The sequence below is a fragment of the Platalea leucorodia genome (assembly GCF_965183815.1).
Source record: "Platalea leucorodia genome assembly, chromosome: 2".
Taxonomy (NCBI): domain Eukaryota; kingdom Metazoa; phylum Chordata; class Aves; order Pelecaniformes; family Threskiornithidae; genus Platalea; species Platalea leucorodia.
In genome coordinates, this window is record NC_138824.1 from 27,519,148 (window position 1) to 27,546,958 (window position 27,811).

The 27,811-nt window shown below is 35.7% G+C and overlaps 1 protein-coding gene across 4 annotated transcripts in view; it reads right to left on the reverse strand.

The window, feature by feature from the left end:
• Nucleotides 1-1,072: 1,072 nt before the first annotated feature.
• POSTN (periostin) overlaps nt 1,073-27,811 on the reverse strand; it is a 37,592-nt gene continuing 10,853 nt past the window's right edge. Inside the window, exons 6-24 of one of the 4 annotated variants that reach the window (XM_082304990.1) lie at nt 26,895-27,041; nt 24,167-24,308; nt 22,744-22,956; nt 22,449-22,583; nt 21,423-21,571; nt 20,746-20,882; nt 19,846-19,976; nt 17,103-17,233; nt 16,830-16,932; nt 16,384-16,451; nt 15,754-15,799; nt 13,502-13,549; nt 10,077-10,172; nt 9,377-9,466; nt 7,708-7,785; nt 7,215-7,295; nt 4,930-5,016; nt 2,811-2,852; nt 1,073-2,265 (exon numbers count right to left, since the gene is read on the reverse strand). In XM_082304990.1, the coding sequence (XP_082161116.1) occupies nt 2,231-2,265; nt 2,811-2,852; nt 4,930-5,016; nt 7,215-7,295; nt 7,708-7,785; nt 9,377-9,466; nt 10,077-10,172; nt 13,502-13,549; nt 15,754-15,799; nt 16,384-16,451; nt 16,830-16,932; nt 17,103-17,233; nt 19,846-19,976; nt 20,746-20,882; nt 21,423-21,571; nt 22,449-22,583; nt 22,744-22,956; nt 24,167-24,308; nt 26,895-27,041 (1,959 nt within the window). In that variant the 3' untranslated portion in view covers nt 1,073-2,230. The remainder of the gene's footprint in view (nt 2,266-2,810; nt 2,853-4,929; nt 5,017-7,214; nt 7,296-7,707; nt 7,786-9,376; nt 9,467-10,076; nt 10,173-13,501; nt 13,550-15,753; nt 15,800-16,383; nt 16,452-16,829; nt 16,933-17,102; nt 17,234-19,845; nt 19,977-20,745; nt 20,883-21,422; nt 21,572-22,448; nt 22,584-22,743; nt 22,957-24,166; nt 24,309-26,894; nt 27,042-27,811) is intronic. The other 3 variants (XM_082304991.1, XM_082304992.1, XM_082304993.1) reach the window with 3 other exon arrangements.

A 27,811-nucleotide genomic window follows, 5' to 3' on the forward strand; every position in this document is an offset into this window, starting at 1 on the left:
TCTTTCTACATGGAGTTGTGGACGGATTCTTGTTCACATAAATAGAAAAAGCCACTCCATCAAAAGAAATGTCAGTGTACAGCGCAGCTGGGCAGACACCTTCTGTGGTCAAGGAAGGACTCAGTGGGACAAAGTGTATCAGGGAAACAATCGTTCATGGAGGAGTGCCCTTTATATACTGTCGTATTTCGCCTGGATTATATTAATGAAGGGTGAAGTACAGAAGATATTTTAGTGACTACCAGAGGCTTTAAAATGTTATCAAAGCAGAAAACATACCAAAATTAGTATGTTAGAAATTTATTCCCACTGGAAAAGTTAAAAATGTCCTACCACAGGATTGGTTTTAATCCATTTTCTTGCCTCCTCCTGCTTCCTCCCCAGTTCCTGTATATACTTTATCTGTCAGTTCCATTCCATTTTCTTCCTCACCTCCTACTCTTTTTTTGGGAGAGGAGAGCACAGACACATTCCTCCCCTAACATAATTACTGTCCTTTAAAATCCCACTTGACCAACAGCTCACAGTGGCACAGCAGTGAAGAAAGCAGATTAAAGGTAATGATTTAATGACTGACAAAGGCCCTGGGGACAGGTGACAGCTTCAGTTCACCCTCTAGGCAGTCCTAAGAGCTCTCATTCTCACCTAAAAGCTATCTAGCTCTTACCAGGGTTAAAAGCTGTCCTTCCACCAAAGCACTATGATAGTTGGTACTGAGGTTACCTTATTGAGAGAGTCTCACATCCCAGTAAGGCTACACAACATATCAATCCAGTGCTCAGATAGCTTTATCATTCAGGGAGCAGTGCTCATGGTATGTGATTATGGAATTAGGGAAGGTTTTTAATTGTGTTTAAGGAGAATGATGCAGTTTAAGTGCATTAGTATGTGCTAAGTGAGAAAGGGAAGCATCATTTTGCTCCTGTGAAAACATATTTTTTAACTAACATACACTGAAAACTTAAGAATATTTAGAATTTGCTTTACTATTCAAAAAAGTGTTTACAAATGAAAGCAAGCACAGTTCAGCCAAATTCTTTATTGAGTATTTGTTTCAAAATAGAAGTATAAAAGCACATTGGATAACCCCTCTGAAACTTTGGTCTGCAGAATTAAGGCACTTTGAACACATTTTTTTCTACTCCATGAGTAATTGTTTTCCAACTTCTGTTAATAAAGGCAAACAACTTTTATGAGTACAAAACTGGAGTTATAAAATTGACATAATTTACAGACAACTCCACATCAGTACCAGACATTAGCAAAGCATGTTTTGATATAAAAGCTTTCAGACCTAGCCTCATTTTTGTAAAACCTCTTTCCATGCTGAGTTAACTGCTTGCATGCATTTTATTTATCCCTTTTATAATCCACTTTAATAATGAAAAGACACATTTAGGAAAAAGTGGGAAAACACTTAAGAATCTCAGTATATGTATTGGTACAGAATTCCTTTAATGGGAATGATTTTTCTTATAAATAAAGAAGTCAACATGATCTCAAATACATTTCAAGAAGCTCACAATGTTTGCTTTTCTTCTTTTTAAGAGCTCCCATTAGCCATGTTACTAGAAGACATTTGGATATGCAATGTAGAACAACAACAACAAAAGGATACATTTAATATAAGGCATATTTGTTTGTTTAGAAAAGGAAACGTTACCGGTGTTATTATGACATTAAACACATGATGAATTTTGACGTATAAAAAGCATACAATACTACTGAACCAAAAGTGCTATGTTAACATCTCATGTTTCCTTAGATTACTCTAAAATTTACCTGAAATAATTTTTTCTAGAAATGATCTAATTTCATTTATATTCCTTATTTAGTGGAAATAATAATAATAAAAAAATACACTCTATATTGTTCCCTGCGCTTTTTGAATCCAATCCTGCAAACACTTACTAGCCAGCATAAGAAGGAATCCTGGTTCTACAGAAGCTGATGGCCTTCAGCAGTTCCAGGATCCCACCCTGCATAGTGCTTACCATCAAGAGCAGTTAAAGCACCCCCAATGGACTACTCCTCCTGGTGAACACTGTGCTAGCAGTGAGTATCTGCAGCTTCACATCTTTCTGTGGATTCATGGTTCAGTTTACGTTATGTTATCAAAACAACGTTGTTTTCTAATGTTCTCATTTTTAAAAAAACAGCTTCTCTTCCTCTCAAAGACCATGCTGTTAATTTGTAATTCTGTGGATTCTATCTTGGAAAGCTTTTAGGGTTAAGCTAGTCTTGTCCTCCTTCTTGCTGCTCCCCCTGGGAAAAACGGAAGAACCATAATTATTACCTATAATTATTTATAATATAGTTACACTATATACTGTATTTACTTGTGAAACAGGCATGTGAAGAGGAAAGATGAGGCTTGATGCTGAATCTTTCTTGTGCTAGCAGCTAGGAAATTACAATGATCTCTCAGCTTCTTAATGGATCAAAATAATGTAGAATCAGTGAGTTACAAAACCTGTGGTGGGGAATCCCACAGTGCCATTTTCACAGTGATAGACTCCAGAGTCAGATCTCACTTTGATGGCTTTATTCTAATCTGAAATACTGTTTGACCAAAGCATGTAATCTAAGTTGTTTTCAGATAGAAATGTATGTAAGAAAAAAATCTAGAAACCCAGTAATTAACAATGCCAAGTTTTTTTTTAAATTTCTTTTTTTAAAAGCATACATGCCACTCTTTCCTTTTGAACTCTGTTTTCTTAAGGGTATTTTTTTTCCCTCCTGACTTTTAATGTAACTGAGAATAATATTTGATTTATGCTAAAATGTTTAAATATATATTTTGCTTTTACCTTGTGTCCTCCTGGTTGGTTGTACTTTCCGTACAGGCGCTTCTAGAAAACAGAAATGTTGCAGTCAGAAGTTACTTTTAAGAGCCTTTGAATTAAAGCTCATTAGAAATGTTGGAAACCCATTGCTGACTTGCAAAGTTTGTTCTTTAAGGTTTTCAATAAATTAAGAATTTTGTCCCTTAACATGTTGACTTGATCACCTGAAACATGAATGCTTATAATACAATTCACACATTTCTGTCATCTGCAGTCGTCCATCAAATCTTACCAACATTTCAAAAGTATTTTTACATTTTAACAGTATGAATTAATACATTATTCACACTGATCTCCTACAGATGGTTACAGGATGTAGGCAGGTGCCAGGACGTTTTGCCCATGCTCTTCCTTCAGCAAACACCATCTGACACTGTCAGTGACGTACAAGTTCTGGTTAACGCACAGCCCAGGACTCCATCTCAGCTTTTGGCAGAGGATGTCCAGGTCTGCTGTATAGACATTATTTCAGGAATTATTTATAAGTGCTATGCTTGAAACTCAACCATCACAAGATGTTGGCCACATTTCCAGCTGTGTTTGGGGCTTGATGTGTAAGTGAATTGTGAGTCCACACTATGATTCCACATTTAGAGTTCAGTTAATTTTCTCAGAGACTTCTGTTTTAAAGGGCAGAGTAGAGCAAGGGCTATTGAATAGGTACCAACCTCATTAGCAGATATATCTATTTTCCAAAATACTGACTTAGTGAAACTATGGACACTTTTTCCTCTTTCTCATCAAACCTTGAGACATTTTTTAAACCAGATGTCTCCTCACTGGGAGGAAAAACATTTCACAAGCATAAGAGAGAATTCTTCTGTTACTGTCACAGAAATGTTACTGCGGTATTTTTCCTTCTTTACAACCATGAAGTACTTGCATCTTCACTTAACCAGCTGCAGCCAGTTGTCTTTTCATCCTGAGGTACAGGGTATATAAATGCATAGCCCTGAGACACAAGCTTCACCTCATTACAGCTGAGGCTAAACACTGAATGTCTGCACCAAAATGATAGAAAATTTCAAGCTCTACACTGCCCTGACAAGGACAGTACACGGTCCATCCAAAGTATGCTTGCCATACCTATACGCTGTCCATAAAACTATGCTTTCAGATAAACCTCATGGTTGAAGATCACACCTGTCTGTCATTTTCAGGCAAGAGCTGACTTCCCTGCATGCCTTGTACTACTCAACATTGAAGTTATACAAACACTATGGTATACCTTCAGCATTTAGCATAGGCTTAGAAATTTAAAAAGTAGAAACATATTTATTTAGCTTCATTCTCCACCAGCCATAATATTTTTTCCTGTGAATTTAGTTCAAAGGCTGCCAGAATAACTTCTTCTGCATTATTAGAATTAGAATTGGAAAAGGATATACATACAAATACAAAAGAAACCCTAAACAAGCTATTTCTTAACTTTGAATGAAGATCATTAAAAAATGATTGTCAAACTTGAAGAACAAACTCCGGGTACAAAGCCAGGCTGAATTGTGTTTGGCTCCTTTAAGAGATTCATTTTGGACCTTGACACCATTCAGCTTTTTCAAACCCAAGAGTTTCCCCATTTAACAACAGGATAAGGGTAGAGAAATTCCAAGACCCTATGAAATATTTACTCAGCCCCAGAGGTTATATTCCCCCCACCCTACCCTCCCTTCACCAAGCTGAGAACCCCTCACATCAACAGATCACGTTAACACTGACAAGAAATAACTCAAGTTAAAAACAACTCACGTGTTCTTCTTCTGGATGTGCTGCTTAGAGAAAAGGCAATTCTTATGGTGCAGGTTCCTTCAAATGTTTTACCTAAGCTTAGTGGTTAGACATTTCCTCTTGTCTACTATGCTTGCCAAATGTTTTAGTTACTTTTAGCCACAAGGTAAACCTCAACATTTTTCTCTGAAACGTCAGTGAAAGAATTCTTTTCCAAAACAATTATAAACCTCTTCTTGCTAAAATACTGTCTTCAGACCTAGGTAATTTTTGTGAATAGATACCATAAAATCCCACCTGGAATGATCACTGCAGACAAAGCAGGTCTTAGTGATACTGGATTTTTAGACAAACTAACCTTCCAGATGGACTTTCTTGATTTCTCTCTCGATAATCTGTGGCTCTCCCTCAATTACTTTAGTAACCTTGGTGTACTCAGTTCCAGCTACGATAAGCATCAAAAACAAATGAGTTAAATCTGGCATAGCATTTTTCCATATGCAAGGAACCTTCAGTGGAAACAATGTCATTTTGAGGGTGTAGGTGTATGCAGGCCACCATGTTATTCATACTGTAAGGTCCTGCTGATATCCTTGGCCCTGCCACAGGTGATTCCTTCTCTAGGGCTGAGAGTCATTCATTGTAATCTTGGCTTGAAGTTTTGTTTCAGCAAAGACTGCCAATTGTAATAAGCAGTGCTGGATATTGTATGAGTAGAATTACAGCCCATATTAAATGTTTTTTTTTTACTTTAGACAGTGGTAACACATTCGTTTGTGACTGGACTTGGATTTAAATGCTTAGGAAATTTTCAGTAAACAGAAGTAATTTGATGTAGACAAGAGGGCCGTAAACAATTATCACCATTATCACCAACAGCCATAAAACAGCATGTGCATCTGCTTTTATTGGCTAAATGTATGGTAAGGTATTATCATGGCAGTCAAGGGTAGCTGACTGGATAAATAATGGAAAAGATAGAGAAAAATCAAATTAAAACAAGAGACAAATCTGCCTGTTTGGTCCATTCTGTAAAGCAGGATGCTTATGCAAACTAACATATAATAGCAAGGAAAAACAACAAGAATTCAAGAGACAATATTGTCTTTTCCAAATTTACTACAGAGAAACTATTTCTCTCTTTTCCATACACCTATAGGATCACTGTAAGTTGTATCTCTACAGATTATATCTATTTAATGGTATACATCTGTAACTGAAGATGATTGCAATTACAATTGTAATTGTTAGATTCTGGCATCAGACCTGTCACCAGAATTTTGAACAATTCTACAGATAAAGTTTGATCCTGCTCTTTATTGCCTGGTTGACACCAACAGGACATAGTCCAGTATATGGAGGGATTTTCTTGCTATAATTTCTTTCATTTTCAACTTTCCTTTTAGATATTCAACACTGAAATAGGCATCTCCAGAGAGCAACTCTTTTCACATAGCTGGTACACTTAATATAGGATAAGTTGAAAAATCCTCTGGAAGGTCCTCTTTCTCTCCAGTGATTATAGGCAAATCCTGACTTAGATCTGTAAAACTACGATTTAGATGTTTAAAACAGAAGAAAGAAATACAATCAACAGTATTCATAGCCATATGTTGGCTTTTCTCTAACACTAGCTGTTTTATCATCTAGCATGGTTTGGTGGAAAGCTGTTCAGCTATCACTAAATTTTTTACTTGACTGAAGTTTAAGTCACATCCACAAAATAGTGCTTTTGAAGGACTACAAAATTTAGTTCAGTGAAAACACAGCTGGCTGTGAGCTACTTCACTGGTATTCACGTTTGTAACTTATTAAAAAATGAACATAAAATAAAGTGGACTCAGCTAATTTATGCCAAGAGAAACATCCATACATGTTTTTGAGCTTCTGAATCAGGTTTACACAGACATGGACTAAAAACAGAACACTTGAATTCTCTTTTTTTATTCCACATTGCTATTATAGATAGTTTTTCTAATCTACATTAAGCAGAGAACATTCCAAATTCATAGATAAAGATTAATTTCATAAGCACAGGTTTTTTTACCAGTTTTCTACAGCTACTGGTTATATATTGCCAAAACTGTTAGAAGTAAGAGAGCAAGAAGGAAAGAAAACCATTCCTTGGAATGCTATATTTGAAGAGAATTAAAGTTAAAGCCTTGATATCCATCACCTGTAAGCATTGAAAGAAGGATGCTAAACATGCCTTTAATTATTAACTTGAGGGCAATGAATATTCATTTCTGAAGAACTGATAAGTAAGATGAATTTGGCCTGTTACAATACTTTCCACTTCATAAGTTTTTCACAGATTTAAATTTGCTGGAGTTCACAGCTAGTGGAATAAATCTTCATTGCTCCCCTGAGTTTTAATTAGGTAACTTTTTAAAGACTGAAAAAAAACCAAATAATTTTTTTTTCCATGATCAATATATAAAAAAAAAATTGATTAATCAAACTTTTGTACTTATTTCCATTTCACAGGCATCTGGCACTTCATATATGGCATTCTATTTTTTCTCCCATTAAAATTACACTTCCGCTAGGTCAGTCTTTAAAATGTTGATATCAACATATCTGAGAGGGGTTTCAGTTATCATAACCTGTTGCAAAAAGGTTAGTTATAATACACTGAATTACCTCCCTGCAGAAGTCTTTTAATTTCTTCGTCTTCAAGTAAATGACCATCACCTTCAATAAATTTGGTCACCTTGGTAACCTCTGATAGGATACAGGTTATGGCAAAAAATTGATTTACAGAAAACATTTGACAATCCTCTAACAACATATTACTGAATTAATCCTGTCATAACATTTTGCTGAACTACAAAATTCATCTGTCGCAATATCAAATTCCATGTGAACACTGAAAACACCATATTTTATGACAAACATAGCATACTATATATTAGACCCAGGCAGCCTCAACTCTGGATCTGACTGAAATGTGAAGATCACAGACTTAAACTAGAACATTAGATCTGGACATTTCTCAGATTAACTGAGGTTTAATCTCTGGGTATGATTTTGCAATATTTGCTGAAAACATGGAGTATCCATTCTGTAATTACTTAAGATATATATATATATATATATTTTTTTTTAAGGAAGGAAAGAAAACAAGGATACTAACCTTCTTCAAGCAATTTCTTTAATTTTTCTTCATTGTCTGAACCACCTGCAGTAATTCTGGTATATTTTATTTCAGGACCTGGAAAAAAGATGTGTAAGACAGTGACTTTAATCAGATATTACAGGATTGCCTTTTAAGTTATTTTTTCCTATTTAACACTTAGGATGGCTCCATGGTTAACATGCTTTAATCTGCTTTTATGATCATTTTATCTTTCACTGTGTCCCAAATTAAACTGACAGAGGGTTACAAATAGTATTTAGAGCTATTCAGGAAAGTACTTAGATAAAGTTAACATAGTAAATATCCACTCAGATTCTTAAAGTAAGACACACTTTTAAACACTTTGTTGTATTAGGTCATAGATCAGATATTTCCTAAGTGCAAAAAGGGTCTGGATCCATGGTTGTAAATAAACGTTGTTGCTTCTATTACTGCTATGAATCATTTGAGAGCTTAACATTTGAAATTCTTTATCAGTTTCTACTACAGAATGAAGAGAAGGAAATATTAGGCCTGAAACACTGGCTTTTTACATTATATTGACAATTTTATGTGGGATATTAGTGAAACTTGAATTTGAGAAATGAGAAAATCGTATTTTATTTTCTCCCCCAGAAATTTTGTGTTGAAAAATAGTCCCAGGTTTATTCAGAAACCACCAATGTTTTTCATTCAGTTATTTTCATTGTAGTAAATAGATGTATGAGAATAATTTAAGCCTGGTTCTTTATTTCTCTCTTGCTTGAATGACTTCTTAAATTGAATTTTAAGATTTTCTAAATAAACTGAATATTAAGATTTCTGCTAAGTCAATATGTTCCTATAACACTGTCTTTCCCTTACAACTGCTCTGGCAGACAGAATTTTAATGTCTGTATTCAAACTGGTATTTAACCAAGGGGATCAAAATATCTTAGCAGAGAATTTGTGACTGCTTAAATACGCCTCACTCCACTTTTCAATTTCTGGGAAGTTTCTAAGATTCTTAGAGAAATATCTCTGTAGTAGGTCAAAGATAATTGAAATTGGCCACAGAGTTTGAAAGTTACTGTGGGAGAAGATCAACGACACAGATGCATATTAATATTATCTTATATTAGCTGAATACAAATGTCTAACTTGTGGATGTCAGATCAATTTAGGCCCCTCCTTACAGAGAAACAGAAAAGTTCTTTTTCTGAAATGATTGTTAAGGGAGCCTGGGATGACATGCAAAAGTAGGTATCTACACACTGAAGGTCTGCCTTTGGTCAAATGAAACCTACCTGGAGATATACAACCCAAAAGTTCACACACACACAAAAAAAAGGTCTTCTTTTTAAAGAAAGCCATCAAAAAAAATGCAACAAAAGCAGTCTCATCCTGAAATGGTAGCAAGAATTTTGCAAAAGCAGAAAAAAAAAAAAGTTTTCATTGTTTTCATTGTTTTTCATGCTGTTAAAATATTGTTTTCATTTCTGCATATGTGTGTGTAGCACACACAGCCAGAATTTGAGCTTTACATAGGCAGTGGGAAGCACTAGGGAAAATTAATCTCTCTAGGAAATGCAGTTTAGGCATTTCTCTCCAGGAAATGCAGTTTAGGCATTAGGACAGAACTTAAGATATGTTACTTTTGTATGTAATGGTGAACGTTACTAAGTAAAAATAGCTCAGCATAATTTACCTTGAATAATTCTTTCTTCTGTTACTTTTTTCTCTGTCACTTCCACAGGTCGCCCATCAATGATTTTGGTGTATGTTTTAATAATTGGTTCTACAAGGATTTTTAAATTGAAGACAAAATCAAGTGATGAACAGTGTTACAAGTGCTGTTTTTGAGATGTTGAAACTTACTGGAGCACATAAGGAAATACCATAGCATATTTTACAGAAAATAAAAATGTTCAGAGGAGACCAGGAACTAAGTTTCCTCCAAAGTTAGGATGGCCACATGCTGTTTTTCCTTTAAAAGCAGCATAGATGTGAACTTCTCAATGGCCCTAGCAAAGCAGAAGGCAAAGTTTACCTCTACCTGATAAAATTGCCTTTCTATCACAGAATCACATACTGCATTTTTGACTGCAGGACAACAAATGGCAAATAATTCTTAACTGAGACAGATGTTATGTCAGCATGCAGAGCATTTCTAACACTGTCTTGACTGTAGCTATGGAACACAGTTTTTCTGAAAAAACCCAATTTTCTGAAATACGTGAGAAGCGAGAATGAAATGATGCAATAAAATTACAACTCTTCCGAAGGTTTTGTTAAAAACAGAACAGTTGTCTAACGTATCACATGAATCACTTACATAAAGTAGGAACTGACTGGGAATAGTGAATGTTTCAAATTTTAATTAATCGAGTTGCTGAAAACATACCAACCTCCATGAATCACTTTAGTTATTGTCTCCCCTTCCCTGACTATTTTGAACTCAGGTTCCCCTTCAATTAATTTAGTGAGCTGTGTGATAGATGGGTCTGTGATACAGGAAAAAAACAACACGTTACAAATAGTCATAAAAATATTTATGGTGTTCCACGGGGCTGAGATGAAGCTAACATTATCCCCCCTGCCCTAAATAAACCAGATGACTGTAATGGAGGATTTTTTAAATCTAAGAAGCCATTTGCAGCAATGTTGTACAATCTTGCACTTCCTCCCATGCTATCTTAAATTTAGATCCTATTGTGCACTTAATATTTACAATTTTTTTTTTACTTTTGTATATCTGATATTTTTAACATCTGTTGACACGTCTCAGGCAAAAAACCAGATCCTCAGCAGCTGAAAGGAAGTCTTCCTCTATACATATTGGTAAGAAGCCTACTCTGCCAGCGTTGCTGGAATCTTACAGCTGTTGCTCTGCTAGTGATCAGCATGCAAGCTATTGTGTGAAAGCTTAGAAAAGAACTAGACAGGGGAATGTTTGTCATATTATTTCCTACTAACTGTATAGATATCCAGGAGCAAACTAGGTCTTTTAATCAGACTTCCCTTATGTTGTTTTGCTTTTTTTTTTCATTATTATTTTGTTGTTTTTGGGGGATGTTATTTGCTTTTTTTTTCCTTTTTAAGCTACCAAGACTTGGCCAGTCATGATCCAGCTTAAAGAAAAAAGAAAAAAAACTTCAGAGATCAACTGGAACAGCTGTAAGGATATTTGTCAGCATTAATGGCTATCATTCTTTGATTTGCATGTGAGAGATCATCTTGATTTTAATGGCCAAAACAAACCTCTTAATCTTGTGCAATCCCTATAGACCACGCTGATCCAAATGTATCTCTGTCTGACAAGCTGGAGGAGCAGATACTAAATAAATTAGGAACATACTATTGATGCAGTCAATTAGCAGGAATAACATGGTTCTGTAACAAGTGTTACAGCAACATCTTCCACTTAAGAAGCTGCTGTAACACACTCTTCCCTTATTCCCCATTCAGAGTTAGAAACTTAACACAGTCCACCTCTCTCACTTTCCTTAAAAATCCTTTCAAATCTTCCTTTATGTGAATTTATGTAGAAGTCAATACTGCATAGATTTTTTTTTTTTTTAAAGTTACTGATCAGGATTTAACAATAGCTTTTTAATATGTGTGCCTGGTGTTAACTGTTGTAAACAGTACAATTCAGGCTAACTAGTGTCCTTCAATAGGAACAAATCCAAGCATACATTTTTGTTTGCTTTTGCAGCAGAAGATGATTGTATAAGTCAGACTTTAGAGCTAAACAATTCATTTATTTGCTGCAGATGAGATGGTAGGATCATAACGATGCCCAGTCATTATAGAGCTCTATTCATCTAATCTGGATTTTAAATAGCTGAACAACTCATTGCTTTTTCTTTGATATTCTAACAAGTCTGACTGAAAAACATTCATAAATGTTTTAAAGAAACAATCTTACAAGATTCATTCACGTGCTTCTGTTTTAAATTTAGAGGCATTTTTGCATGTTTAGAATCCATTAAATACTAATATACATTGATAAAAGTGATGAATATCAATGAAAACATGCCAAAGGTATATTTATGAACACCTATAATTTTTTTTTTTTTTTTACAGTTCTAAATTACTATACCTTCCTATGTGATTGATACAGCAGATGTACACAAAACAAAAGGTAAAGCCATGGTTTGCTATACTGCCTAATCTAGGATCAATCCTTTGGACATTTAATGCATTAAGATTTGGATTTCTATCAGATTTAACTCTTTAGATCCTTTTAACTTGCCTATATATTGACAGTGGAAGCACAAATCAAGTACAAAACATTGAAACAAGAAAGGACAGACATCACCCTCTAAACTTGGGGAGGGGATGTTTTTTTCTTTTTTTACTGAAATCTCCTTTCCATCATGATCTGCTAGAACTTCCTGATGTACGCTGCAAAAATTAACGTGCAACTTTGCCAGCTTTTTTCTACAGGCAATTGTGGGCTTATGTAGTTTTGATGGGAGCTGACACTCGCTACTGCTACTACTAGCAAGCTCAGAAGGGCCAGAATTGGCTTTATTGAGTCTATTTCTGAATCATCAGCAGAAAGGCTGTATTGGCCAGAGGTCATTCCCTGGAGTGCATCTCAAAGCAGAAACACTGTACTGGCAATGGGAAGGAGTAACTCTTCAACGCTCACTAACTTATGAAGTTATTTTTTCTCTCTCTGGTGAATAACACTTGTTGTACATTTGACTATAGAAGTGCTCAGACATTTCATTTTTTCTTTAAAAGAAGGTTTTGTTTCAGTCAGCTTTCAACTTCTAAACATCATTTAAATCACCTAAACTAAATGCTCTGTCTCTGGATTTAACATAGAAGAACAGGTACTTTCAGAGAGTGATTCACCATCATAGGAAGATTTCTAAAATATCTTGGATGAATTAGATAGAATCATCTGTCCATTTATATTGCTCTGTGGATCTGATTTAATGATGGAGACTAGGCAACAAAGATCAGCATATATGCTAGATGGCATCTAATCCTAAATGAAGCACAGACCAGCTGCTGAAAAAGCAAGCTCATGTCACTTCTGCTGAGAGGAAGTCCCCCCAGAAACAATGATTAAACACTCTGGATAAAATTTTTGTAAAAGACATTTTTAACTGCCTTTCTCCTCAGTTGAGCTCAACCAGATTCCCTTTGAGCATTTTTATTTCAGTGGGAAAATGGAGCTCACTAGCAGTGTACCTGGTTTAGTGAAACCAATGGATGTTTTAGTTAAGTTATGGATCGCAAGTCATTTTGACAGTCCCAGCCCCACTTTTTGTTCTCTTCAGTCCCACCACTAATCTTTAAGTCATGCGTTTGCCTCAAGAAAATGAAAAAGAAAGTTTGGCTAACTGTCCTTTCCAGGCGTCTGACAGATATTGGTATTTAGAACTGATTGAAAACTATAGAAAAATGAACTGATTTTTTTTTTTTCTTCAAAGTATAAGAAACAAATCTACTTCATTTTTTAAAATAACTGTTTTAATTTAAAAAAGGAAATGTTTTTATTGAAAGTATAGTAACATTTGGGGCACTTAAAAGAAATGGTTTGAAAAAAAGATTATTTAAAAAATATTTTAAAAATGCCCATAGAAAAAGGAGAAAATCCATTTGGGGAGAACAACTGTGGGAAATCTTTTTGTACAAAATATTTCAGCCAGTTCTAATTGCAATATTTGTATCTTTGCTTTTCCAGCAAAGTGCTGAACGTCCTGGGGTTGTTATGAAAAAAATGCATCCTGTTAAAGAAATATATAGAATATATATTCTGTATATGTATATGAAAATATACAGAAATATATATTCTAAGGGCCTCATTTACCTTCCTTTCTGATGATGGGCTGGACGTTGCTTTCAATTATGTTAATTTCTGAAAGTATAGAAAATGGAATATAAAGCACATTCCATTCTTACAGTTTCTTGATGGTAATGATCAGTTAGATTTGGTCTGCTCATAAAGATGTGGATAAAATCACAGATATTAATGGACAGAAAAGTAACTCAAAAGGATCTAAAGTATGGATCTTGGCTCTATTTATTAAATGGTCATGTATACAAGCCACCCGCAGACAGAGTCTGCCTGCATGCTATTTGCCTTAGTTTGTGCATTATGAAACTCACTGGTCATGAAACCCATTATAATGCAAGGTGCATAAAAATAATGGCTCATACAATTCCCTGCATAAAGATTTGCACAATTCCCTGACGTACCTTAAATTCGAATCTTGCCCTTTTCTTTTCATTAGGGAGCTGACCTGGTAAACAGAGGAAGCCCTCTGACATTCAGAACTGTTCTTACACTTGGTACAACATCACAGAGAGCACAACTGTGGTGCCCTTGGGAGATCAAGTTGTCCCTCTACACCTAAGACAGACTCAAGTATTCATTGAACATCTCTGATATAGATTGTTATTATTTGACTCATATCCATTCACTAGCAGAGAAGCCTTCATTGATAGAAGTCCCAGCCTTCTTATTCCTGTGTTCAACTAATCAACAGTTAAAAATTTCTTGATGCCTGACACTGACCTCCCTTACTTCAGTTTACAGGCATTGCTTCTTATGCTGCTCTCACTGGCCGTGGGAGATGATAGTATCATAGAATCACAGAATATCTCCAGTTGGAAGTGACCTATAAGGATCATGAAGTCCAACTCCCTTCTCATCACAGGGCTACCTAAAACTAAACCATATGACTAAGAGCATTGTCCAGATGCTCCTTGAACTCTGACAGGCTTGATGCTGTGACCACTTCCCTGGGGAGCCTGTTCCGGTGACCAACCACCCTCTCAGTGAAGAACCTTTTCCTAATGTCCAATCTGAACTTCCCCTGACGCAGCTTCATTCCATTTCCTCGTGTCCTATCACTGGTCACCAGAGAGAGGAGATCAGCACCTCCACCCCTCCACTGTTCCCCTTGAGGAAGCTGTAGACTGCAATGAGGTCACCCCTCAGACTTCTCTTCTCCAAGCTGAACAAACCAAGTGACCTCAGCCACTCCTCATAAGTCTTGCCCTTAAGACCTTTCACCGTCTTGGTCACACTCCTCTGGACACACTCTAATAGTTTGATGTCCTTATATTGAGGCGCCCAAAACTGCACACAGTACTTGAGGTGGGGCTGCACCAGTGCAGTGTAGAGTGGGACAATCGTCTGCCCCAACTGGCTTGCTATGCTGTGCTTCCTGTACCCCAGGACACGGTTGGCCCTTTTGGATGCCAGGGCACACTGTTGACTCATATTCAGCTTGCCATCAAGATAGATTATTCCATTTTTTGTTCCAAGAGTCTTTTAACTTCAGTGAGACCATTCTCAATTTTCAAAAGCCTAATGTGATGGTCTCCATTTCTTCTGAGAATTGTGGGTAGAATCCTATAGAAATTTAATTATCTGCCTAAATTCATATTCCCTCACAAGCCAAAGCTTCAGCAGGATCTTCGTCTTCTAACAATTTGCTTCAGCAGATTGTACTTTATATGCAGAAACTAAATGCAAACCCTGAGAAAGACTGCAAGAGAGCAAAAAAGGTTCCTTTGTTACATTTACTCCCTAAAGAGAAAACGGTCAGAACAACTGCCTCCCACACAAGCTTCATATTTTCACGTATGGGAAACAGGTGGAACAGGTACACTCTGTCCATCTAGAAGTATTTATGAAAAAGAAAGCATCTCAGTGCAGAGTTTGGTCAATGCTGCATCTTGGAGAGTCAGCACAGTACAATGCTACATCTTAGAGAGAGAGGCAGTACAACTCTACTGTACACCAAGCACTGAACCTTGGCTAAAAACTGAAAAACAATCTTTTCCACATGTATCTTGCCTACCCCAAAGAGTTTGAACAGCTTACTTCAGGGTTACTTCCCTGTCACACATCTGAAAAGAGAAAAAAAGTAGCACAAAAGCCAGAAATGTTCTACTTTGAGTCTTTCTCTTCCTGTGCTTCATTGGCACATCTTAATTTACCAGAGATTGTTTTCTTTTTGATTGAGAAAAAGATCTACAATTCAAGATTGGAGTTGGCAACATTTAAAAAGCAATCTCAAACCCATCTGGAAGTATTTAAAATTAACTTACTGTAAAACGTCAGTGGAATCTCTTTGAAGGTACTGTCACGAACAAACTATAAATACAAAAAAGTAATTTTAAAATTTAAAAGAAAGAGAACTTGCCTTCTGCTTTCCGAACGAGTGTGGGTAGGATTCACTGCTTCATTGATCTAAAAGTTAGGCTATGCTATTTGCCTGGGTCCTGTCATTCATTGTTGAGGGAGAACGTAATCTCAAGAGTATAGCTGAGATACGTAAGGATGCCTATTTTTCTCCACAGGCTATTGAGGCTGGTGGGTTTAATGACATAGCAATTTATCCACTCAATATTTCTTTCAAAGATGGATTGCCTCAAGGATTTAGAAGTGATTTATTTTGCTGGGGTGATAAAGTGTACCTTAACCAAAGAGCAAATTTGGGCCAGTTCACATTGGAGTTATCCAAATGCAAATATTCTACAATTATTTGGTGTTGAAAAACATAAATTCTAACTATTGCGTGCAGTGTATCATTCATGACTATGTTTTGGTAACTGGGAGCTATTGAACGTGTTGTCTGCTGAAGAAACAGAGGGACCAGAGAATCACTAACGAATTATAAGGTACACGGTTTCAGAGATCCTGCCAAAAGGACGAAAGAATCATTATTTAAAGAGTACCTTAATTTGAATGTACTTAATCAACTTCTTCAGGATTGTGAGCAGCTGATCATTTCCAACAGGCAGATCTGACAAAAGAAATAAGCATGTAAGAGGAAACATAGGTCTGTGTTCATTTTACTTTCATTTACAGTGATCAGGAGATGTAATCACTCTCAAACACTCACACAAGTGTGTACTTGTATACATACATTCTTCTATATTGGTGGAAAAGATAGCCTATGGCATCTTGTCTTCCCTATACTTGACTTTCACAGAATTTCAAAGAGTTGCCAGGGTTTCAAGCAAGGTTCTTCCACAAAATGAGTAGTAAGGTAAATTTTCTGTTTCTTATTCCACATAGGATTTGTCTCTTTAAAGTAATTCCTTTTTTTAAGTTATCGCACCTACATAACATGTAAACAGATTGAGAAGAGTGTGTATAAACTCCATGAATTAATACTCACCTGCTGGATACAGGAGTTTATCAATAACATGAATAACACCATTGGTTGCCATGAGATCAGATTCTCTTGATTTCAGTTCATTAACCAGTAGAGTATCATTCACCTGGTAAAGGATGAAAGGAAAACACAGGTTATCAGGGACATTAAAAACCAAGCCCAAACCATAATATAACCTTCAGAGAAATGCATCCTATTCTGTAATGTGGATAGACATGGAATGTCAAATCCCTGTTACAAGGCTGTGTCAGGGAGACTTCTTTTTCAGCACTTAACTGTTTTCAAGTAGAGTTTCCCTCCTTGGATGGTTTTAAGAATGTTTGTCACGCCAGGCTCAAAGCCACTTCCAATGAAAACTCCTTGTATCAAGTGGTAAAGAAGAATATTCCTGAGAGCATTTTTGTCTCCTATTTAAAAAGAAAAGTGGGAGTAAAAATTAAATGGTAATGGATAGTTCTTTGTGGAAATTCTAAGGATTCATACAGGCTTGAGCCAGAATTAAGCATAGTATGAAAGAAACTACCATGAACACCTACAATTTGAGTCTGTTAAAATGATGATAAAAGGAAAAAAACCAACCATATGACACAAAGACACTCAGAACATAATCATAAAGGTGCTATGAGAAGTCCTATACAAAAGAACAGAAAAGTGGCCAGCATTTTCCTGTTTTTCTGTATTATCTTCTCTTATTTGCTTGCACCTCTAATCAGATTTTTTCTCCCTTTTCTTAAACATGCTTCACAATTCATCTGCAAACACAGTAATTTCAGGACGACTAAGCAGCTGGCAGTATCAAATTTCACCAAGCTACTAGATAAACTCCAGCCTTAACACTGTTGTAATTAAAGGGAACCATAGCTAATGATTAATATAGTTATTCTCTTGTGGCAACACCTTTCTGAGATGACTGGGGATAACTCACAATTCTTTATATACATACATACATCTTTTCCCATTTACTTCAGACAGAAAAGAAGGAGTCATTTGGAGTGCTGTTTTTGTCTGTTCTTACAGAGAACAGGCACAGCTTGGAGAAGCTGGGAAAGGGGAAAAAGCCCCTGTTCTAGGGATGATTTCCATATTTCAAAGTTTGACATTCTTATTCGGGAAGAAAAAAAAAAAAAAAAAAAAGAAAAAAAGCCAACATTTTCAAGACTGTCTTAAAAAGGAAGTGGATTCTGGAGCCCAAGTGAATGTCCTGACAGGGCGCTCTGGTGCTCTGGGTCCATGGATGTTCAGAGTCATAGGATGGGCTGTAGGAATACCCACAACCTCCTCAGGAGACAGGGTACCACGCAGAGTAGTTTTAAAACACATCTGCTTGCCATTACATGGAATAGTGACCATTCTGTTAGAAGTTTCATATTAGCATTACATGCTGATATTCATTGTAATTAGGAGTTTCAGCCTTGATGAAACTGCAATGGAACTACTGTCTGGTTATAATTTTTCCTGGTGTCTCTTTCAGTGAACCTGTTCCTTTTTCTGCTTTTTGCTTTAATCACTGATATTACTGCAATTCACTTTACTGAAACGCAATTAAATGCTCTTTTTTTTTCCTACTAAAATGAGCACTAAGATTTTGTGACTGGACCATTCATAGATAGTGTCAAGTTACATACAAAGCCTAAACATGGCCATTCAAAAGCTGTTTTCACAAGCTATCAGGTTACCTTTGTTCTATGCCACAATGGATACTGGTTAAAATAAACTTTGTCTTGTGTTCGTCTTACAGATAAACAAAGTATTTCTTTATATTCCTCAAAAAAAATATGTATTTTATGGTTAAATTTTTATGGAGAAAGCAACATAATATCTTTAAAGAAAGCCAAGATAGAATTCCAGAAAGTAATCTGACACAAAAAATGGACATTCTGCTGCAAAAAAATAACAAGGGTAAATTATAATCTCATCTGCCAAGGAAAGTAAGCAGAAACAGAGTCACAATTATAGGAAAAGACAGTACATAAAGCACCTTGAAAAGCAGGACAGCTAATATAATTGTATTGTTAATTATAGCAATAATCCAAAATGGCATGGGCCTTGGGTACAATGTCAAGATTTGAATTGAAAACAAAAATGATAGACCTGATAAACTCAATCTTAGTTAGTAAAATAACTATATAGTCCAATAAAAACAGAACAATGACATTTATCCAGTTACTTCAGTTCACAGCCTTGAGACAAGCTTCATTTCATTTTATAGCTATCTAATGTTAGTCATTTGGGCTATCTGTTAATTTATTATTAGTCACTAGAGACACATCATACTAGAAGGTAATTCAGACTACTATCAGAATTTTAAATGGCTGAAGAGATAATTCAAATTCACTGTGCCTCATTAATGAGTTAAAGGATGTATAGAGCTGGGGTTGCTGCTCATCAATGCTCTGAGCTGGACTCTTTGAAGTCACTAAGGATTCATGGGATTTGGCTTCATGTCTTCAAACTTTGATCTGAAAAGTGCAGGAACGGAAAATGTGACTGACGTTCTGGATGTGGGATTCAAGGCAACCACTCCTCCCACACTTGTGCACAGGCACATTTACATTACTCTCAAATAAACTAAAAATATTTATAGTGCTGTGGCCACAGTCTACCCCTCCAGTAGGAAATTCTGCAGGAGATTTGAAGTATTTACTGTGCATTTCTTCTCTTATGGAAATAAAGTATGACATTAAAGAAACTACTTTTAAATCTTGTGAAAAATCTATATAACTCCAGACTTTGAAAGTGTAAGGTGGAAAGAAATTACATAAATTGGAAGGTAATTACACCTTGGAATAATATATCAAGGACTGAAATTTAAATTTAAATTCAGGGTGGATGTTTTTTTCCAAAAAGGTGTTTTCTCTATCCCCCAAGAAGGAATTAATTTAGGGAAATCCTATGACCTGCTCTATGCAAAAGGTAAACTGTTTTATCAATCAGACATCTTTTGTGTAAGAAATGCACTAGCCACCTTTCTTATCAATTTTACATTTGCTTATATTTCTAGTTTTCTTATGTTACTTACTTATCAATATATCTTTATCGTCATCAGTCAAACCCTTAAAGGCATCATTTGTTGGAACAAACAGAGTCCATTCTCCAGGCTGTGACAGAACATCATCTAAATCTGCAGCTTTCACCAGACTGAGGAAAACGCTGTTTACAAACAGACAAAACACAAATACATTCTGTTGAAGTGTAGTAACTATACCTTGGTCCAGGCATTTAGTTCCCTTTTTTTTTCTGATAGAGTATCAATCTTCAAACACTCTATTTCCCAAAAATAAAGACAGTGGAGGAGGAAAATGAGAAAAAAAAAAAAAAAAAAAAAAAGATGGTCTTAAGAGTAGCAGACTGAAGAAAAAGGATTTGAAAAAAAAAATAAAATATTGGCAGCCTGCATCAGAGCAGAATTCATCAACTAAAACCCCACAGATCAAAGAGATGAAGGGAGGATGCCAAGGGTAGTTGTTCTCTCTAGGAGTATTGAGATACTTGCAGGAAGGGGACAGAAATATGTACTGGAAGGGTATGCAATCATGCTGCAGCCATATAGAATTGTACTGCTTGTTAATTAAACCTCCAGACTCTGTGGCATTTATAGCTCTGGATGTATCATCCAATCCCTTTTGTCTTCTTACTCCTCTCATTCTGGTATCTTACTGACTCTTATGTGCTGTAAACACCCGTTCCAGCATAAAGTCTGGGAGCCCTTTCAGCATAGAGCTGGAGGAGAACATTTTTTCTTTTTTCTTCCCTCCCTTCCTTTTTTTTTTTTTGGAGGAGGTAATAACCCCTTCCCTGCCCTCCCTGCCCCCCAAAAATCCAACAACCCACAGTCCACAACTATTTCTCAGACCAGCTGTGTTGTGTATACAGCTACCCTCTGTAGGAAAATCTCAGTGCTGTCAAAACTGCTACTCACCTAAAACGCTTATCATTTCTCAGCATTTCATGCAGTGTCTTTTCTGCTGGATTGATGATCTGTCTGAAGATGTGAATAAAACCATTCCTTCCTTCTTTACTTCCTCTGACCATGCATGAATTTTCGATACAAACAGCCTGATTAAAAGAGAAAAAAGTGTAGCTATTCACATAATGGTACACATTTAAACATATTTGAGAAAATGTGATGGATGCATACTTCCCAACAGGCTCCTAAATTTAAAAGTAATATTCATATCTATTTCCCACAGTCAAATTGTGTGTTCTTGCCAGGAAATCTGGTATCACTTGAGAAAGCAAAAGTAGCAAAATCTGGAGTAATATGGTGTAAATATTTCCAAACTTGATGTTTTTGTTTTTGTTTTTTTTTGAGAATGTCCTTAATTAATTCTAAAATCTAGCTTTAAAAATTTGTGATTAATGAAGTGCCAAATCTGGAATCTTGTTTGGTTTTCCCAAAGAGTCTTCCATGCAAACAAAGTTCCCATTGATAAAGATCAGATTTTCACATTTTACTAGCTTAAAATCTTAAAGATTTTTGCTAGATATTCATAATGGTAAATGTTGGAGGTTTCATTCAGCTTTGTCTTTTATTCTTTCATGACTCTTCATTTTCATAGTTGGGATACATTTTGTTAGAAAGTCCTGTTCACTTACTGTGCGATACACAAAGACTCTAAGCAGTTTTCCTCCAATTGTCTCCAGCTCTTGTCCATTGTACAGTTCATTGAGCCCAACTTTCACTTTTATAATGTGATTCTGCAGGATCGTTTTAAGAAGGCGTTGATCCATCCTTAAGGTGTCATCTACAAAGCCATTTAGATATTAAGATATAGTGATTTATATAGTGAATTTTTATTCAAATAAGGTTAGCTGTGGATGTTATCTTAAAAGACCATGGAAATACTGAATCTTTCTTTGAAATGCTTGAGGTAAGTCTTGGGCAGGTCTGTGTACACAGAAAATGAATTGTTAAGTAGTTTCTGCAAATTGCCATTCCTTAAATTCAGACATGAACTTTTGACATAGCGCTGATTAATTACTATAAATAATATGACAGATGATTTATAGGTCAGCCTGCTCCATCTTCTGAATTACTGCTGAAATTCTTATTAGAACTTTTCCTTTTTGCATGTGCACCTTAAAAACTTTTTTTTCCAAATTTTTTTCTGTGGTGGTGAGTGAACCCTTGAATTCTTGGGGGAAGGGCAGGATGCCCATGTGGTCACTTCTGCAAATATGCAAACACCTGTTTTATAGTATATTTGTACAGTTTCTCCCTGCTTTAATGTACTGGAAAATACCATCCTTCTTGTATAATTTTTTTGAGAATAAATAAGTTGTGAATCTAGTGCAAGTAATGCAAATATTAAGGGAACTGGCAGTTCATTAATATCTTTCCTTTCCCACAATCTGGCTGTGCATATTTTGTACCTTATTTTAGTGATACTATTTCCATTAACAAATGATACCACTAAAAACAAGCTGTGCAGCCTGGTGGTTAGGTTTGGTTTGTCTTTCTGTATGGTATGTATTTTGAAAGGATGAAGTATCTCTATTTCTCTATTGCTCTCTTTCCTTGGGACTTAGAACAAGTACTGGGGCTTATTTGGAAAACTGTCAGGGTAGCATATATTCTTGTTTATTTTGACATTCAGAGCATAATCTTTTAAGGCTACTAACCTGAGAAAGCGCCATTCAGTGGTGCCAGAAGAGTGTATTGGCCTTCTGGTCTTAGAGAAGATGCCAGTCCTAGCTGTGCCACCAGCTCTTTAAAAGTAGACTGCTGGGCACCCCCAAGCTCAATGACTTGCTTGGCTGCAAATAAAGGAATAAGAAAAGGTATTTTAACACACAATTTATTCCTTTTCCAGATTTCAATTCTCCATGCTTATCCATAATGATATATCTGAGGGAATCTAGGTAAGATTGTAGAAAACACCTTCAGTGTAAGAAGTTTTTCATACACATCACTGACCAGAATCAGGAATTAGCACTTCATCAATAAGATGGATAACGCCATTGCTTGTCACGATATCTTTGCGTTTCACCATCTTCACTCCATTCACAGTCAGACTTTCACCATCACAACCAACTTCAACTGTGTTTCCTTCCAAGGTTTCATAGACAGCTCCACCTGTGATGGCTTCAGAGCACTGGAGAGTATTTAAAATATGGAACTTCACGAGAGCTGTGGAGAAAAGAGCAGGAAGTCCACATATAGGTGTTTGGACACATATATTCATATATATATATATATATATATATAATTCACATATAGTTGTAGGATAAATTATTACATCTACACTATTTTTATAGTTTACTAGCTTATCTATCATATTTTCCTATTTGCATTCATAGATTCTTTATTGAAAGTTATTTATATGAGAATTGATACTATAGGCCTCTAAACAACATCTATGGTCAAAAATCTTTGGCATCCCTTATATTATGAAAACTATACCGGCTTTGCTGTGATCTGCATGTAACAGAGTATATAACTCAGTGACTGCAGAGGATATGCTCCAAACGGACCTCTAAGTACAAAACTCTATAGGCTATGCAAAGTCAGCCCCAGATTTATATTTTGTGGTCTTACTATATAAGTGAGATTCAGTGTACTATCCTCTGTGGGTACCAAAAGAATCAGCCAAAAATTCCTGAAAGCAAACTGAAAAAAAAATAATAAAAAAGCCACAACAAAAATGCCATGTTATTTCAGGATTCCAATTTTAGTCATTGCCTCACATTAAAATTAGCCCAGATCCCTCTTTTCACCATTCTCCATTGAGATACTGCACAGTGACTTAATCAGGCTATAATGAAATGACAGAGAACTTGGTTAGTGCAGTGGAGCTCATAAATGACAATAGAAATGTAACCTTCCATTTCTTAATGGTCCATTATATTACTGTGCACATAACAGACTGATTCAGTTATTAGTTCGTTTTATTGTGGTTCTCAGAAGAATAAGTGTGCTGACTGTTGTAGTTTGGCAGAATATATAGTATAAATTCAGTTCAACTTGCAGGGCAGAATGGGCCTTTTACAAGAACATGTCCTTTTTATATGACAAAGCTGTTCACGAGAAAGATATGAGAGTCCCACATTCAGATAGCCCTGCATTTCTAGAGGCAGGAATCTCTATCAGAACAATGCAGCTGACCTATTAGAATCATCAGTGTGCCTATGTTTTCACAGTTTCCTTTAAACTGTTTTGGAAACTAAGTTTTCAGTGAATTTGAATCCTTAGGTAACTGGAAAAATCAAAGACAGAAGAAATAACTCCTCCTATATGTATGAAAGTACAGCTGCTTAATTTCAGAGCTACTAGGATAATGTAGTTTCTACCTCCAGATCTATTCACCTGTATTTCTCATTTGCAAAAAAAAGTTACATACCTTCAGAAGCCACCTTGTCACCCATGATCCTTTCTAAGACTCCCCTTGGAAGTCTCTCAAAAGCTTCATTAGTAGGAGCAAAGAGTGTGTAATGACCAGGCCTTCCAAGAATATCCAAAACATCTGATGTGATGGCAGCAGCCTAGAAAATAAATTTGGTTTTTAATGCTGGTTATTTAAAATATTACCAAATACATTATCTGTCTAGTTTCACCTAGAGTCCCCATGTACTTTAATGCTAGACTGAGAACAGTGTTATAGAAACATGAAAAAATTAATTGACAAAAAGGAATAGAAAATTAATTTTGTGGGAAAAATGTGTCTTGATATACTGAGTTACTTCCTTAATTTAGTGCACAGTAATCAATAAATTCTTATAGACATGACAACAGGGCAGAAATTTTTATTATTATGGCCTGAATTTTTAAATGTGAACATATAGGTTTTGACAAATTAGATCAAAGCAATAGTCTATCAAAGCTAATAATTTGTCCCTGAAATAATAAAGAATGTATTACAGGTGTATGACTAGTTTGGTTAAATACAAGGAGGAGGTTTTGAATCACAACAGGAGGCTGAGGGGTGACCTCATTGCTCTCTACAGCTTCCTGAGGAGGGGAAGTGGAGAGGGAGGTGCTGAGCTCTTCTCCCAGGTGATAGGATGAGTGGGAATGGCTCAAAGCTGCACCAGGGAAGGTTTAGACTGGACATTAGGAAGCGTTTCTTTACCGAGAGGGTGGTCAAACACTGGAACAGGCTTCCTAGAGAGGTGGTTAATGCCTCAAGCCTGTCAGTATTTAAAAGGCATTTGGACAATGTCCTTAATAACATGCTTTAATTTCTGGTGAGCCCTGAATTGGGCAGGCAGCTGGATTAGATGATCATTGTAGATCCCCTCCAACTGAAATATTCTATTCTATTCTATTCTATTCTGTTCTGTTCTGTCTCAGACTTTGAAGCCAGGGAAAATTATCTCCAGGTTTTTAATCCCTAAAATGTTAATCAGCTCTGCACATCAAACAAGTAAAGTTAAACACAATTGATGAAAAATTCTCTACTTTTTAGTAATGAAGAAGAGGTAAGCAGTCTGAAATAAATAAAACCCAATTCAATATCTTTCAAAACAATATATTTTCCCTTTTATTCCTTAAATATATCATCTTAACTTGCTTATAAATCTCCTCTGTACAACCTCATAATTTGGCCATTTCCATTATTGGATTAATCCTAAAAGAGAATACTATAATAATATGTATTTCTTTGGTGGCTGCAACCTGTCCTCATTAGAATCAAAGACTGAAGAAAAAGAACAATGCAGGAAAAATAATCAAAGATGTTGTGAGAATATATGATGGATTAAAAAGGTAATATGATAGAGTATGCAAATATAAATAATGAACAGAATTTCTAGAAAAAGAATGTATGTAAAATTGAACACACCTGGACTTGAGTAAAGAATTTGCTCAGTTAAATATGAAATACTATTAGCTCAACCTAAGACAGAAAGATAAAGTACCTATGAAACTGGCAAACTGGAAGATGGGAATAACCATCCTCAAAGAAATGTCGTATTAGAGTCTTGGGGCTGATTTTGTTTAATGGTTTCATTAACACATTTGCTTTTGGAGCCAAAGTCATTAAAGCAGTATGAAGTGCAGAGGCATGCACACAGGAACTAGCAGGTGTATGTGCTATCAACAGAGACTTCACCTTTTGAAAAGTCAGAAAGGCAGAGTGCAATGTGATGCAACTGAAAGACAGACAAGCATGATGCTAGCATGTATCCTGGAAACCAGTAAATTTTTTTCAAGCAGGGTTAGGGAGGTATGCAAGTTAATATAAAAGGAAGAGGTAAGACCTTATCTAGGATTAGGTGAAAAAGTCTGCTTAGAGTTCACAAAAGTTAAACCCAAATAGAAGAGATACAAGAAAGAATGCACAGGAAAAAAATGAAATAGAGAGGGCTTCTTTTTCAACTGTAGATTAGAAAGGGTTGGCTTTTATATTCATTTTTTTAAAGGGATTAAATGCCGTGGTTTCCTGTAACTGTCATGGACTGGATTTGAGGGATTCAGAGCATCTTTTCCACCTCTATGGCTCTGCATTTAAAATATTTTTTGTATTTATTGAAGAAATGGAGGAGGAAAAAGGACAACAGCTATTTGCAAAACCATGCCATATTTTTTTTAAACATGTGCAGCATGAAATCCCATTGCACTAAGCAGACACATCTAGGAGAATGAGAAATTAGAAACTTGGACAGAAAAAAACCCTGTTTCCTCTGTGCAAGAAAAATTGTACCTACTGGTGTTCTGAAACTTGCTATGAGTCAGGTTCTGGAATTTATTTGGGTTTTTTACCATTTCCTATTGTCCATTTTGAAATTATTCTTATTTATCTAGCACCAGACACTGTAATTTATGCTCACACATTTCATTACCTCAGTGCTTGAAGAGAAGACACACTTTTTATTGATGTGGTCTTATTTGATCCACAAAAGAAGAGAAGCAGACTCCTTATGTAAAATATACTTTGCCTTTTTATATAGCTAGATTTGCAATATTAGCTGGAGTTCTTAATTTAATTTATTTCCGTCTCTTACTGAACTAACCCTTCTTAATTCCAGGTATCATACACAAATAGAAAAGAAAGGAAAAAAAACCAAAAAAAAACCCAAAAAAACAAACCTCAAAGACTAGAGGATCATTTTTTATTTTTGTCCACTTACCCTAAGAGATGAAAGATCATCCTCGACTTCAATGAAATCTTGAATGGTATTTCCAATAGCGGTCAAGACACGATCAACGACATGAACAACACCATTGGTAGCAATCTGGTTGCCATGGATGACCCTGGCGCAGTTAACAGTAACAACCTATATTTGAAGTCAAACAGTAGAAGATTAAACATTAATTTGATCATATACTTGGAACCTGATGCTTGCAGATTGGCAATGTATGCACTGTACATTATGTATTCACTGTTGTTCCTTCAGTTTTTATTTTATAGTTTAAGTAAAATCTTGTAAGATTTGAAAGGCTGATTAAGCTTCTGGAAAGCTAGCAGCAGATTTATTCAGGCTACACTGATCTCATATTCATTTTTTTTCCATATCTGGTTAATATGGTGATTGTATTGGTCTTTACTGATGTAAACTATAGTCGAACATAAACATTTTGATGCATTTAAGGCAACAAAGATGAGTGACTTGACTGGGAGATTTCTAGCATTTATAAAAATGATTTTTTTTCCAGCCACATAATGGATGCGCGTCTCCTACAATCTTAAATGCTGCTACCATGCACTCCAATTCAAATAAAAGATCTGATTTAATATTATTTTGTAAACACATAAAGATTAATAGTAGATTTTGCTCTTGAATTTATTATGATCATATATTCTGGCCACAAAAAGCTTTGTCTTTTAGGAAGAAATTTCATTCTCATTTGAACTTTGATTTCTAAACAGCAAACAGCACGTTTGTTTATTCTTTCTTAGTGATTAATCTACACAGTGGACAATATTTCTTCAAGAGAAAATTGATTTATTTCTGTCAGTGACAACTGACTTGCTAGATGTTAAAGTGTCTATAGCCTATTTTCTTAGCTATATAAGTAAATAAAAGAAAGAGTAATGGCTATAACT